The sequence below is a fragment of the Condylura cristata genome, unplaced genomic scaffold (genome assembly GCF_000260355.1).
Source record: "Condylura cristata isolate star-nosed mole 26May11 unplaced genomic scaffold, ConCri1.0 scaffold00053, whole genome shotgun sequence".
NCBI classification, from domain to species: Eukaryota; Metazoa; Chordata; class Mammalia; order Eulipotyphla; family Talpidae; genus Condylura; species Condylura cristata.
In genome coordinates this window covers 275,241-288,442 of record NW_004567154.1, presented here as the reverse complement: position 1 = coordinate 288,442, position 13,202 = coordinate 275,241, and the positions used below count along the sequence as shown (strand labels likewise).

The 13,202-nt window shown below is 45.1% G+C and overlaps 1 protein-coding gene across 6 annotated transcripts in view; it reads left to right on the top strand.

Annotated features, from left to right (window-relative positions):
* KDM5C (lysine (K)-specific demethylase 5C) overlaps positions 1-13,202 on the top strand; it is a 30,953-nt gene that overhangs the window by 12,054 nt on the left and 5,697 nt on the right. For 4 of the 6 annotated variants that reach the window (XM_004694996.2, XM_004694995.2, XM_012734299.1 and 1 more), the window contains 14 exons: positions 115-273; positions 853-1,034; positions 1,128-1,290; positions 4,109-4,228; positions 4,336-4,530; positions 8,359-8,540; positions 8,630-8,754; positions 8,880-9,027; positions 9,586-9,691; positions 10,353-10,711; positions 11,222-11,360; positions 11,806-11,985; positions 12,136-12,273; positions 12,458-13,057. In XM_004694996.2, coding sequence (XP_004695053.1) covers positions 115-273; positions 853-1,034; positions 1,128-1,290; positions 4,109-4,228; positions 4,336-4,530; positions 8,359-8,540; positions 8,630-8,754; positions 8,880-9,027; positions 9,586-9,691; positions 10,353-10,711; positions 11,222-11,360; positions 11,806-11,985; positions 12,136-12,273; positions 12,458-13,057 — 2,796 coding nt within the window. The remainder of the gene's footprint in view (positions 1-114; positions 274-852; positions 1,035-1,127; positions 1,291-4,108; positions 4,229-4,335; positions 4,531-8,358; positions 8,541-8,629; positions 8,755-8,879; positions 9,028-9,585; positions 9,692-10,352; positions 10,712-11,221; positions 11,361-11,805; positions 11,986-12,135; positions 12,274-12,457; positions 13,058-13,202) is intronic. The other 2 variants (XM_012734297.1, XM_012734298.1) reach the window with 1 other exon arrangement.

The window sequence follows — 13,202 nt, the reverse complement described above, 5'->3', positions numbered from 1 at the left end:
GTAGGTGATGGAGGACTGGGGTCGTAGGTGTTGGTGCCTGATGGTCTCAGCTCTCCTGGGTCAGTTGGGCCAGGATATGATGAGTCTTGGTCATCTGTTACCCCTATTCCCCAGATGGTGCCCACAGAACTTGTGGAGAAGGAATTCTGGCGGCTGGTGAACAGCATCGAGGAAGATGTGACTGTTGAATATGGAGCTGACATCCATTCCAAAGAATTCGGCAGTGGTTTCCCTGTCAGTGACAATAAGCGGCATCTGACCCCTGAGGAGGAGGTGAGTTGGTGACTCACAGTTAATATATCAGTGTGAGCTTGGGCAAGTCATTTAGTACCCGAAAGACTATAAACTCTTTAGGATAGAGATGATTAGGCCTGCTTTACATGGATGCTGTAAGATTTAGATGAGATGATGGTGATTAAGAACACAGCCAAGTTATGTGGCATGGCGTCTCTAGCCATGAGATTGGCAATTTCCTTGTCCGTAGAATGGGATAGTGTTTGTTAATAAATTAATTGAGACAACACATGAAATATCTGACAGTGCTTGGCTCATTCATAAGAAATGTCCAGGGATTGGAACTGTGTGTGCAGTAAGGACCTCTGCATGTTTCAAGGGAAGGGTGCATTTGTTCCTGAGCAAAATCTTTTAACTTAAAAGTATTTTTGGTGGGTGGGTGCATCTCCCTGAAAATGAATTGAATTGAAATTTTGTGTATGTCTTTGGAAATGGGAAGAAGACACTTTTTAGATGTTTCAGAATGAGTTGTGACCTCAAAATTAAGGTCCCCTGGACTAGCAATCTCAGCTCCTTAGCTAATTGTCATCCTCTTTCTGCAAATACCTGACCTGACAGGAATATGCTACCAGTGGGTGGAACCTGAATGTGATGCCAGTATTGGAGCAGTCCGTACTCTGCCACATTAATGCAGATATCTCCGGCATGAAGGTACCCTGGCTTTATGTGGGCATGGTCTTCTCAGCCTTTTGCTGGCATATTGAGGATCACTGGAGTTACTCCATTAACTACCTCCACTGGTGAGCTGGGGCCCTGGGAAACCAGGGAGGCATTTAGGATGGGCTTCCTCAAGGCCATGGATGTGACCATTCTTTGTCTTTCACCTTGAACAGGGGTGAGCCAAAGACCTGGTATGGGGTACCTTCGCTTGCAGCAGAACATTTGGAAGAAGTCATGAAGAAGCTGACACCTGAGCTCTTTGATAGCCAACCTGACCTCCTGCACCAACTTGTCACCCTCATGAATCCCAATACCCTCATGTCCCATGGTGTGCCGGTGAGTGCCCAGGAAACAAGGACAAGGGTAGGAATGAGTTAGTGGCAGCCTTTGCGGTGGTTGTCATCTGGAATCTACTGTCCATTTCTCGTTTCTGTTCTTAGTTGGGACTGTAGATTTGATGGGTCTTAGGGACCAAAAATAGTGGTAGGATGTGCAGTGTGATGGTGAACTCTCTGGGTTATGTGTTCAAGGGCCACACATTAGGGATGGTTTCTTATATTTGCATTCCAGCCAGTAGAACAAAGTAGAGGAAAGATGGGGCAAGACCATTTGTCTTCCTCACGAGGGGACCAACCATTTCTAGTCATCTGATAGTCATAACCTAGTCACATAACCACATCTAACTGCAAGCAAAGCTGGGAGATTTAATTCTTATTTTGGGTGGTCATGTACCAGCTACAAATTGAAGGTCATGTTATTATGAGAGAAGCTGAGACTGAATATCAAAGGACAACTAGCAGTCTTCTGTCATACTTCCTATACTGTAAACCTTCCTGGAACAATGACTAGTAGGTCTTTTTATCTCTTTAGCAGGTCAGAAGTTTTTGTAGTAATCATTTTTAATATATAAGTGTGTAAGATTATATTATATATTATACACCTTAAACAATGTTAGATGGGAAGAGGGGAAGGTAACTGCAAATAAAAGTACCGGTATATTTCAAGAGATAAGAAAAGTGAATCATAAGCCACTACTGGAATATCTGAGAACCAACATGATTTATACATTGTAATCCTCCAAGGGTTCAGTAGTTGGTGGCCAGATGGTCTGAGAGTAAAGGTAAACAGGGTAAAAACAGGATTAGTTCATGTCTGTAAGAAGCAATGAGATCCCCTCTACTCTGGGCACTCGAAATGTGATTCCCCTTTCCCTAATAAACAACTGGAGATTTACTTTGGAACGGGTTAAAATAGAAGACCTTACTCATGAGATCTTCTGTTTATAGTTGAGGTACAGTTGAAAATAGTAGGATTTGTCATTGTATACATACTTAATGCTGAGGGTCCCAGCCATCCTCCTCCACTTGGAATTTTCCCTGGGTAATCTGGCCAAAAAGGTAAGATCTCAAATTAAATGACTTAGCCATGCCACCCTATTATAAACTTCACTTTGATTTTCAAAGCTTCCTTTCAGCTTTGCACAGATTAACAGATAACTAAGGAATTTCTTGCAAACAGTATAGAACTAAACAAAAAGAAACTTGGAGATTAGGCAGGGAGAAGTAAGCTTCAGAGGCTAGTATATATTGCAAGCATATAATTACACTATATCTTTTTAAAAGAATATATAACAGAAAAGAGTTCTTGAAAATTAGATCAAAAGGTAAAATCTTTTGAAACAATAAGTTTAGAACATCAGGAATTGAGGAAATCACCCATAAAATTGGGTTAAAAAATAAAGATTGGGAAAAGAGAGAAAATGAGTTTGTCAAGAGGTTTAGTATCCAAGTAAGAGATCTGAAGTGAGAGATAGTGAACACAAAAAGGTCAAGTCATTTATGCAGTAGTTCAGAAAAATCTCCTAGAAAGAAAACATTGAGTTTCCAGAATCAAAGGGACTAACTACCCTGGACCTGAATGAAAACAGATATATAGTGAAGTGTGTTTAGTGGATTTTTATATTGTACACTGGGACCAGAAAAATCCCAAAAGCTTCCTGAGAGAAAAAACAGATTTAATTCAAAACATTAGACATCAGAATTGGTTCATCTTTTTTTGAACACTGGCATCTAGAAGACTAGAGCAATGCCTTCAAAATTATTTTTAACTTAGAATTTTATGTGCAGTCAAATTATCAAGTATGGAAGTGGAGTGGGTATTTCTTTTCACCCCCAAAATAGTTTTACCCAACATTTCCCAGGAAGCTCTGCAATATATTCTCAAGCACAGCAAAAGAATAGAAAAGAATGAGGAAGACATGGAATGTAGGAAGTAGGAGAGTGGTGATCCAGAGAGAATATAGCTGGTCCAGATTGAACAAATCATAAGGCTACATGAGAGACTGCTGCACACAAGGGGAAAACTGGTCAGAAAGAGGAGAGTCAGGGTTTCCCTGGTAGACTAGGGGTTACGTCCCAGCATTATCACCATTAAGACCTGACTGCTATTTCAGCCAGGGAGCTAACCCACATCTGGCACAGCAGCCCTCTCCAGTTCTTCTGCTGCTCCTTTCCAGTATATTCTAGTAAATCCTCCTACACACACACCTACTTCACCTCTGGCCTGCACTGCAGTTCTACGCAAAAGTAAATAAATGAAATCTTAAAAAAAAAAAACTGGACATTTGTTTGAAAGGTTGGATTAAGTTGTACATATTTAGAAAGCAAAGCAAATTGAGAGGCAGGAGGCTATTTTTAATAAATCTAGAGACATGTTACTTAGGGTTGTTATAGTAAAAAAAAATAATCAGAAAAGGTGAAAGTGATTGGCTCTGGGGGAGTGAAGAAGGGACTGCTGACTTTAGAACAAACATTGTGGAACTATTTGGCTCTTGAAACTGTGGCAGATAGAAATAAATAGTAATAAAACTTGGCCAGCTCAATGAAGTCTGTTACTTTATATTTTTATAAAAATTAGAGAAGGTGACATATTTGGTATGTGTATTTCCTACCTTTACTCAGAGCTTTCTGTGAACTTACAGTGCAAATAAAAACCTTGAGAACAGGGACTAACAGTGGTCCTTTCACAGTTGGAGGGCCTGGGAATCTGGTTAGACTGTTCTTAAGACATTGTCTCCTTAAGGGCTGTGCACTTAGATGGGGTTTCTCCAGACTGAGAAACCTTTGTCTTAATGACCTTGGCATTTCTTTCTCAGGTTGTTCGCACAAACCAGTGTGCAGGAGAATTCGTCATTACCTTCCCCCGTGCTTACCACAGTGGCTTCAACCAAGGCTACAATTTTGCTGAAGCAGTCAACTTTTGCACTGCTGACTGGGTGAGTCTAGAGTGTGGTGGACTCCAGGGAGAAGCAGGAGGGTCGCAGGAAACTGAGGCACTATTGCCTCCAGGCTTGGCCACACTCAACTTTGAACCTGTCCACAGTTGCCGGCTGGGCGCCAGTGCATTGAGCACTACCGCCGGCTCCGAAGATACTGCGTCTTCTCCCATGAGGAGCTCATCTGCAAGATGGCTGCCTGTCCAGAGAAGCTAGACCTGAACTTGGCGGCAGCTGTGCATAAGGAGATGTTCATCATGGTGCAGGAGGAACGTCGTCTACGAAAGGCCCTGCTGGAGAAGGTGGGTGGTAGAAGGGTTTCCTGCCTCAGGCCTCCTAATCTGGCAGAAATTGGGGGGTTGAAAGGGGCACACCAAAAAGTAGAAGATAAAGCCTTGGAGTACTGAAAAGAACTAGACACATCTGGATTGGAAACCACATTCCATTTTCAATTTTCTTAACTGAGCATATCCCCATATGAAAAGTGGGGGTTAAAATAGTACTTATCTTGTTGAACAGTTAAGTGGATTTAAGATGTTTGTTATATAATTGACCCACAGTGTATGCTGTGCTGATTATCTGGATGACCTTAAATTCTCATCTCCCTTTCCAACCCTATAAACTGAGTAAATACCTAACTTGCAAGATGATAGTAAAGCTTGAGTAAGGTGGTTTATGTCAAAGTATCTGTTACTGTGCTCGCAGTGTAGCGGCTGTTATTATTGATAATATTCATATATGAAGAACATGATTAAAATGTAGAACATTTCTAGGGAAATGCTATTCATTACATTCAGGTGGTTTGGTAGCTCCATCCAGGATAATATTGCCAAATAGAATGCAGTCTTCCTCAATTCCTCATAAGCATATGTTTTGTGTGTAGATTAATGGGACCTCTGACTCCCCAGTGTATCAGCTGCCCTAACGCTTCACACTTGAAATTGACTCAGAGTTCCCCATGAGATTGCAAAGGAATGTTGGTCCTGAAGGATCCTTTGCTTCCTGTTTAGGGTAATAGTTTCTTATTTTAAAGCTCATATATAATGTTCTAACAGCATGGATTATAAGGAGAACTGGCAGCTGTAGTAAGTGTTGGAAATCTAGGGACTGTCCATCTGTGGCATCAGTTCATAAGCCCCTGAACTTTTACAGGTGTGATTTTCTCTCTGTTTAGTGCTGTTATTAAATGATGACCCTGGGTCTCTGTCAATTTACAGAAAGGAACCAAAGCCAGTTGAAAAAACTAGATGTTCTCATTTTGACATTGACTTGATTCTTACCTTAAAAGAAGGGTTATGGACCCTCTAAACTTTAAAACTTCTATAAAAGGTTTTGTGTGAGTGTACATTCTGGGGAGAGGGCTCATAGTTTTCAGAGGAGCTCATGATCCAAAAATACCTAGGGGCTTTAATTGACCACAGTCAGAGTCTCAACTGGGGGCAAGTTACTGGCTCTCCAGTAAGTATTTGTTGAGCTTTTTTTTTCCCCCCCTCTAAATATCATGCTATACAATTGATCTCCAAAACTTGGGGGTTTTTGTATTTACTCATCTTTTAGCTAGAAATTTCTACCTTCCAATCAACATCTCCCCTTTCCTCACCTCCAGTCCTTAGCAACCACCATTCTATTCTGCTTTTGAGTTCAACTTTTTAAGATTCCACATACAAGTAATATCTTGTAATTATTTGTCTGACTTATTTTACTTAGTATTATGCTTTCAAGCTTCATTCATGTTGTCACAAGTGTTCAGGATTTTCTTGTTCCTCAAAGAATGAATAATATTCCATTGTGTATGTCACACATCCATTGACTTACTTACTCTTAGGTTGTTTTTACAATCTGGCTATTGCGAATAATCATTAAATGAACATAGTGGTGTGGATAACTTTTTAAGATTTTTATTTCATTTCCTTTGGTTATATATTCGGTAGTGAATTGTGGGACTACATGGTAATTTTAATTTTTTGAGAAATCTCAGTACTGTTTTCTGTAGTGACTACATTATTTTATATTCCCACTACCAGTGCCACAAGGACTCCCTTTTTCTATATCCACGCCAGCACTTGTTATCTCATATCTTTTTGATGACAACCATTCTCACAGGTGTAATGGGATATCTTGTGGTTTTGATTTGCATTTCCCTGACAGTGATAATGAGCCTTTATTTATGTACCTGTTGGCTCCTATTGGCCATTTTCATTGGTCAAACAGTCAGATCATTTGATATTTTTGTTTCCTGCTGATTTGTATGAGATACTTAGGTATTTTGGAGACTAACTCTGAATTCGATGTGGTTTGCAAATGTTTTCTTTCATTCTGTAGGTTGCTTTTTTGTTAATTTTGCTATGCAGATGCTTTTCAGTTTGATATAGTTATATTTGTTTTTGTTGCTTATGCTTTTTGTGTCATATTCCAAAAAATCATTGCTTAGACCAATGGCAAGGAGCTTTTCCCTATTTCCTACTAGAGTTTAATGGTTTGGGGGGGGGGTCTTATGTTTAAGTTCTTAAAACATTTAAAATTATTATTTATGGATAGTTTAAGGGGCCAGCTTCACTCTTCATGTATTCATACAGTTTGCCTAACACTACTTATCGAAAAGACTATCCTTTTCCCATTGAATATTCTTGAATCCCTTATCAAATAATAGTTGACCGTATATGCAAGGATTTAGTTCTGGTCTTGATTCTAGTCATTGGTCTTTTTTTTTTTAATGCCAGCACCACACCGTTTTGATTACTGTTGTTTTGTAGCATAGCTTGAAATCAGAGCACATGATTTTCAGCTTTGTTTTTCTTTCTCAAGATTGCTTTAGTTATGCATAGTCTGTTTTGATTTTACTTATTTTAAGTGCTAAGATGTTTTTCTAAGTCCTTAGTTGTTTAACCTTACTAATCCTTATCACAGCACATTGAGGAAAGTACTATTATCTCCATTTTACAGGACAGGGAAACTGAAATTTAGAGAGATTTAAATGAACCTTAAATTTACTCAAAATCACTCAGTTGATAAGTAGCAGAGCAGGATTTGCAATGGGCAAAGGATTCATATTTTATGCAGAGGTTAGATGTTAAGTTTGGTATAGAAGACAAAAATTCTAAGAGTCAAAATTACCCTTTAAAGTTCCTAAAATTGCCATATCTGTCTTTGTATTTTACTCCAATATTAGCTTTTCTTCCATTTTTGGAATGGATTTTTTTTTTTCTTCATCAGAGCAACAGAGAAAATTATTAGCCTACATTTGAAACCATTACTGGGAGAAAATTTCTTTTTATCATTAAACATTGGGCACAAACACTTACTTCTGTAAGTAATATATGTCCACACAGTGTGCCTATTCAACAATCATCATGGTGCATAAAATACATTGGGCACTGAATGACTGGAAGTCAGCCTTGTTCCCCAGTACCCAGCCTTTCTCTGGACCACTCCCACTAATTGCTACCTTTCTGGTGCCTGGCCCACCACTTTCATCACTACCTCTTACCCTAAAATCCTTTTTTGCTTACCTGAATCTTACCTGATTTTTCCTCATCTCAGCCTATTGACTCATTTCGTCCCCCCCCAGTTTTGAAAGTCTGGGTTTTACAGAGGCATTGTGCTCTATAGAATTTGATCTCCCCCACAGCTCTCAGCACAGACATGAATCTAAAGTGGTACTTGGTGGTGACTGAAATCAGGGTTTCTCTGACCCTCTTCTCGTTCTACATATAGCTCTTTGTTAACTTAGGACAGGTTGTATCCTAATAAACCCCATTGTAAGTTGAAAATCTATCAGACATCATAGTTTAACCTAACCTACCTTAAATATACTCCAAATAGTTACATTAACTTATCATTAGGGCAGAATCATCTGACACCAAACAATTTTATAATAAAGTGTTGAATATGTTTCATAATTTATTGAGTTACATGACTTTACTGTCTAGAGCTGTGGCTCCCTGTTGATGCTCAGCATTATAAGAGAATCTTACTCCATATATCACTAGCCCCAGAAAAAGATTAAAATTTGAAGTATGATTTCTATTGAATGTGTACTGCTTTCATACCATCATCAGGTCAAGAAATTGTACGTTGAACCATTGTAAGTTGGGACTCTTAGTAACTAGTGTGGGTTGACCTACCCCCAGGGCATCACGGAAGCTGAACGAGAGGCTTTCGAGCTGCTCCCTGATGATGAGCGCCAGTGCATCAAGTGCAAGACCACATGCTTCCTATCTGCCCTGGCCTGCTATGACTGCCCAGATGGTCTTGTCTGCCTTTCCCACATCAATGACCTCTGCAAATGCTCTAGTAGCCGGCAGTACCTGCGGTGAGCAGGGGCCCTACCTGGAGGAAGTGTACCAAGGAGGAGGATGCAGAGCTGGGCCAGATGTGCTCTGCCCTGCCCTCTTCCCCCAGGTATCGGTATACCTTAGATGAGCTCCCTGCCATGCTGCATAAGTTGAAGGTTCGGGCCGAGTCCTTTGACACCTGGGCTAACAAAGTGCGAGTGGCCCTGGAGGTGGAGGATGGACGGAAGCGCAGTGAGTGATGGGGGGACGGAGGGACTCCACAGGCAAGTTCTATTCCCTTTTCTTCTGTACCCCCCACCCTTTTCCTCTGCCTTTACTCAATACTGCCTGCTCCTTGCTGCTCATTCTCTCTCCAGGCCTTGAAGAGCTGAGGGCACTAGAATCTGAGGCCCGTGAGCGGAGGTTTCCTAACAGTGAGCTGTTGCAGCGACTGAAAAATTGCCTGAGCGAGGCAGAGGCTTGCGTGTCCCGGGCTCTGGGATTGGTCAGCGGCCAGGAAGCTGGGTATGGCATCATGAGGTGCTGGGCACAGATAGCCTGCTCAGGAACCAGAACCTGGGAAAATTAAAAGGGGGGTGAATTCTGACTAACATTGAGTAGACTTAACCAGCTGAAGGAAGCTGACAGCTGTAGTATGAAGTGCCCCTCACATTGGGGTGGCAAAGAGACCAGACAATTAGAATTGAGAAGAGAAGTACATCTCAGTGTGAGGAAAGCTAGAAATGTTTATTGGTACCTGGAGCAGATTTCAGGCAGGCTTTGTAGTCAAAGAAGAATTGGTAAAGGGTTAGTGGCAAGAAAAGAGCACAAGCATAAACCTGATCATAGCTACAGAATTGTAGAGTTCTCTGTTCTCGTCTTTTCCCTCATTGTGTGAACATACATTATCATGTGAACATGCCCTCTAACCTGGGCATCTGGGGTCTGGAAAATATTGGGGGGGGGGATCTGGAATATGAGCGCTCAAGGTGGGCAGGGTGAGGAAAGGTGTTGGGTCTCATCACAGAGCTGGAGGGAGGGAACTGGATTTGGACCTGAGGCCCCATATGTGAAACTCCATAGCTCCCACAGGGTGGCTGGTCTACAGATGACCCTGGCTGAGCTCCGGGCCTTTCTGGACCAGATGAACAACCTGCCTTGTGCCATGCATCAGATTGGGGATGTCAAGGTGAGGAGGGGTGGAAATGGAATGCTGCTAAGGGGTCGGGGGACTGGGGGAACTTGAACAGCAAGCTACTCTTGGCTCCCTTAAGTGTTTGAACAAGACAGGATGCACATATGAGAAAAATAATGGGAGCTAGAAGACAAAGGGTAGCAACTGCCTCTTACAGATGAGATTGGAGAGGGCAGATGGAACAGGTGTTAAGTCCAAGATTCCTGATGAAGGCAGCAGAAGAGAAGGAAGGAACAAGGATGTGGGCCTGGGAAGCTGAGTCAAGTTCAGTAAGCTAGAGAAGTGGGATGGAGAGGGCAGTGGACACCAGCATGAGCATAGGGCTTTGTGAGAAGCCAAACATGGTATTTTCAGGGGAGAGGGTGTCCTGATGCCATATAACAGACTCCTGTGGGGACTTAAATAAAGTGCTGACTTTAGACCAGCCATTATTAATCTCCCAGGGTAGAGCCCAAGAATCTGTATCTTAAAAAACTCCCCAGGGCATTCTAACAGGCAGAGTGTTAGGAAATCATGTGAAGGAGAAGAGCCCGGTCATGTTAGACTCTTCCCAAAAGACTGGAGGGTAAGACAAGGAAGGTGGGATATAGGTATCTGGTGGAGGGACCTCTGAGTGGGCCAAGCTGAGTTTGTTCTTCATCCTGTATTCTGGTAGGGTATTCTGGAACAGGTGGAGGCCTACCAGGCTGAGACTCGTGAGGCCTTGGCCTCACTGCCCTCCAGTCCAGGGCTTCTGCATTCCCTGTTGGAGAGGGGGCAGCAGCTGGGGGTGGAGGTGCCTGAGGCCCAGCAGCTCCAGCGGCAGGTGGAACAGGCGCGATGGCTGGATGAGGTGAAACGCACGCTGGCTCCCGCAGCCCGAAGGGGCACCCTGGCTGTCATGAGGGGACTGTTGGTCGCTGGTGCCAGTGTGGCCCCTAGCCCTGCTGTGGATAAAGCCCGGGCTGAGCTGCAGGAACTGCTGACTATTGCTGAACGCTGGGAGGAGAAGGCCCACCTCTGCCTCGAGGCCAGGTAGGCCCAGCCTCCTCCCTTTCCTGCTCTGCCCCATCCTTTCAAAGTTTAGTTGAGAAATACCCACAGATGACCACTGGCATAGACTCTCGTGTTAGTATGTTGCCCTGTCCTTCCCCTTCCCATCTTTTTTTTTTTCCCCCTTCTTAATACCATATACACCTAGAGGCAGAGATAGGTTGATGGGGAAGTAGAGGCAGATTCAGAGACAATACTAGCTCCTCGGGCTGATATGCACGTGACACAGGGCATTGACAAACTCTAGTACCAGATTAGTAATACTATGAGTAGAGTACGTAAGCACTGCCAGCAGGCTGACAGACTGGTAGACAGTCAAAGGCCCAGGAGTTCTCTTAGAAGTTAGGTGCATACAGCCTGGAACAAGCAGGGACAGGGAACTGTCATGGGCAGAATGCAAGCACGTAGGCCCAAGGGGTAGACCCAGGGCCTCTGATGGATTTGCTGGTCAGGCAGGCCACCAGACTGAGCCCTCTTTCTTCCCACCTTTAGGCAGAAGCATCCACCAGCCACGCTTGAGGCCATAATCCATGAGGCAGAAAACATCCCTGTTCACCTGCCCAACATCCAGGCTCTCAAGGAGGCTCTTGCTAAGGCCCGAGCCTGGATTGCTGATGTGGATGAGATCCAAGTGAGGACCCTGTCACTCCTCACCATCCAGCCCCGAACTTCACTTCATCGCAGGGAGATGGCACATACATTGTGCTGTGCTGGGTTGGCTAGAGAGCGGAAGGGGGCATGGCACATGGTGAGGAGGCAACATGTGTCTGGTGAACAGCGTGAGGAGCAGCTTCGATGCTGGCCTGAGGGAAGAGAGGATGCTGGGCAGGGAGGTAGTGGTGGTGGGCAGGGAGGATACAAGAGAAACCACAACACAGTAACTCGTCTGGCGGCTCACTATCTGCGGGCTGAGTGGATATATGTAGGAATTGTGGGAGATAGCCAGGTGAGTGATTTCCTTAGGGTCATCTGTGATTTTTTGCTGCCTCAAGATTATGGGTCCAGTCCATGTCTCCAGCTCAGGGCCAGGCATCAAAATGGCAGGTTAAATTGAACTTTCTCTTGCCCTGTCCCAGAATGGAGACCACTATCCCTGCTTGGATGACTTGGAGGGCCTAGTGGCTGTGGGTCGGGACCTGCCTGTGGGTTTGGAGGAGCTGAGACAGCTAGAGCTGCAGGTGTTAACAGCACACTCCTGGAGGGAAAAGGCCTCCAAGACGTTCCTTAAGAAGAATTCTTGCTACACGCTGCTGGAGGTGAGGCCTGGCCCCCTAATCAGTAGCTTTCTCACACTTGGCCTAACTTGTAAGACCTCTCATATAGGGGGTTGGGGGCACCAGGGGAGGGAAGAGAGGGTCTGTGAGATAGGGAATGCTGGTCATTCCCCTTCTGTCTGCCTGCCTCAGGTGCTCTGCCCGTGTGCAGACGCTGGCTCAGATAGCACCAAGCGCAGCCGGTGGATGGAGAAGGAGCTGGGATTATACAAATCTGACACAGAGCTGCTGGGGCTGTCTGCGCAGGACCTCAGGGACCCAGGCTCTGTGGTAAGGAGCTTAGGCCCAGAGGGGGAGAAGAGCCTGGCATTGACAGTGTTTGAGCGGGGTGACCACGGACAGACTGCTTGCTCCCTGAGCCGCGGTTTTCCTGGTTTGGGAGTGGGGTCTTAAGCGCCGGACAAGGGAAGGGCTGGGCTGCTGACCACCTCTTCCCCTGTCCCGGGCATGGCAGATCGTGGCCTTCAAGGAGGGGGAACAGAAGGAGAAGGAGGGTATCCTGCAGCTGCGCCGCACCAACTCTGCCAAGCCCAGTCCCCTGGCATCATTGACCACTGCCTCCCCTGCAGCCTCCATCTGTGTGTGTGGTCAGGTGCCAGCTGGGGTGGGAGCTCTGCAGTGTGACCTGTGTCAGGACTGGTTCCATGGGCGATGTGTGTCAGCCCCCCGCCTCCTCAGCTCCCCAAGGTCCAGTCCCACCACATCCCCACTGCTGGCCTGGTGGGAGTGGGACACCAAATTCTTGTGTCCACTGTGCATGCGCTCACGGCGTCCGCGCCTGGAGACCATCCTGGCACTGCTGGTAGCCCTACAGAGACTGCCTGTGCGACTGCCTGAGGGCGAGGCCCTACAGTGCCTCACAGAGAGGGCCATCAACTGGCAAGGCCGTGCCAGGCAGGCTCTGGCCTCTGAGGATGTGACTGCTCTGTTGGGACGGCTGGCTGAACTTCGCCAGCGGCTGCAGGCTGAACCCAAGCCCGAGGAGCCCCCTATCTACCCTGCAGCCCCTGCCTCTGACCCTCTCAGAGAAGGCAGTGGCCAGGAGATACCTAAGGTGAGCTGCCCAGCCCAGCTCTTGATCTCAAACTCTTGTCTCCTACTCCTTACCCTTGTGTAGGCTCCAGCCCTGTCCCTGCTCTGATTTTCTTACTCCTTTGGCCCAGCTTCCCTGCCATTCTCCATCCTGTTCAGATCCCTAG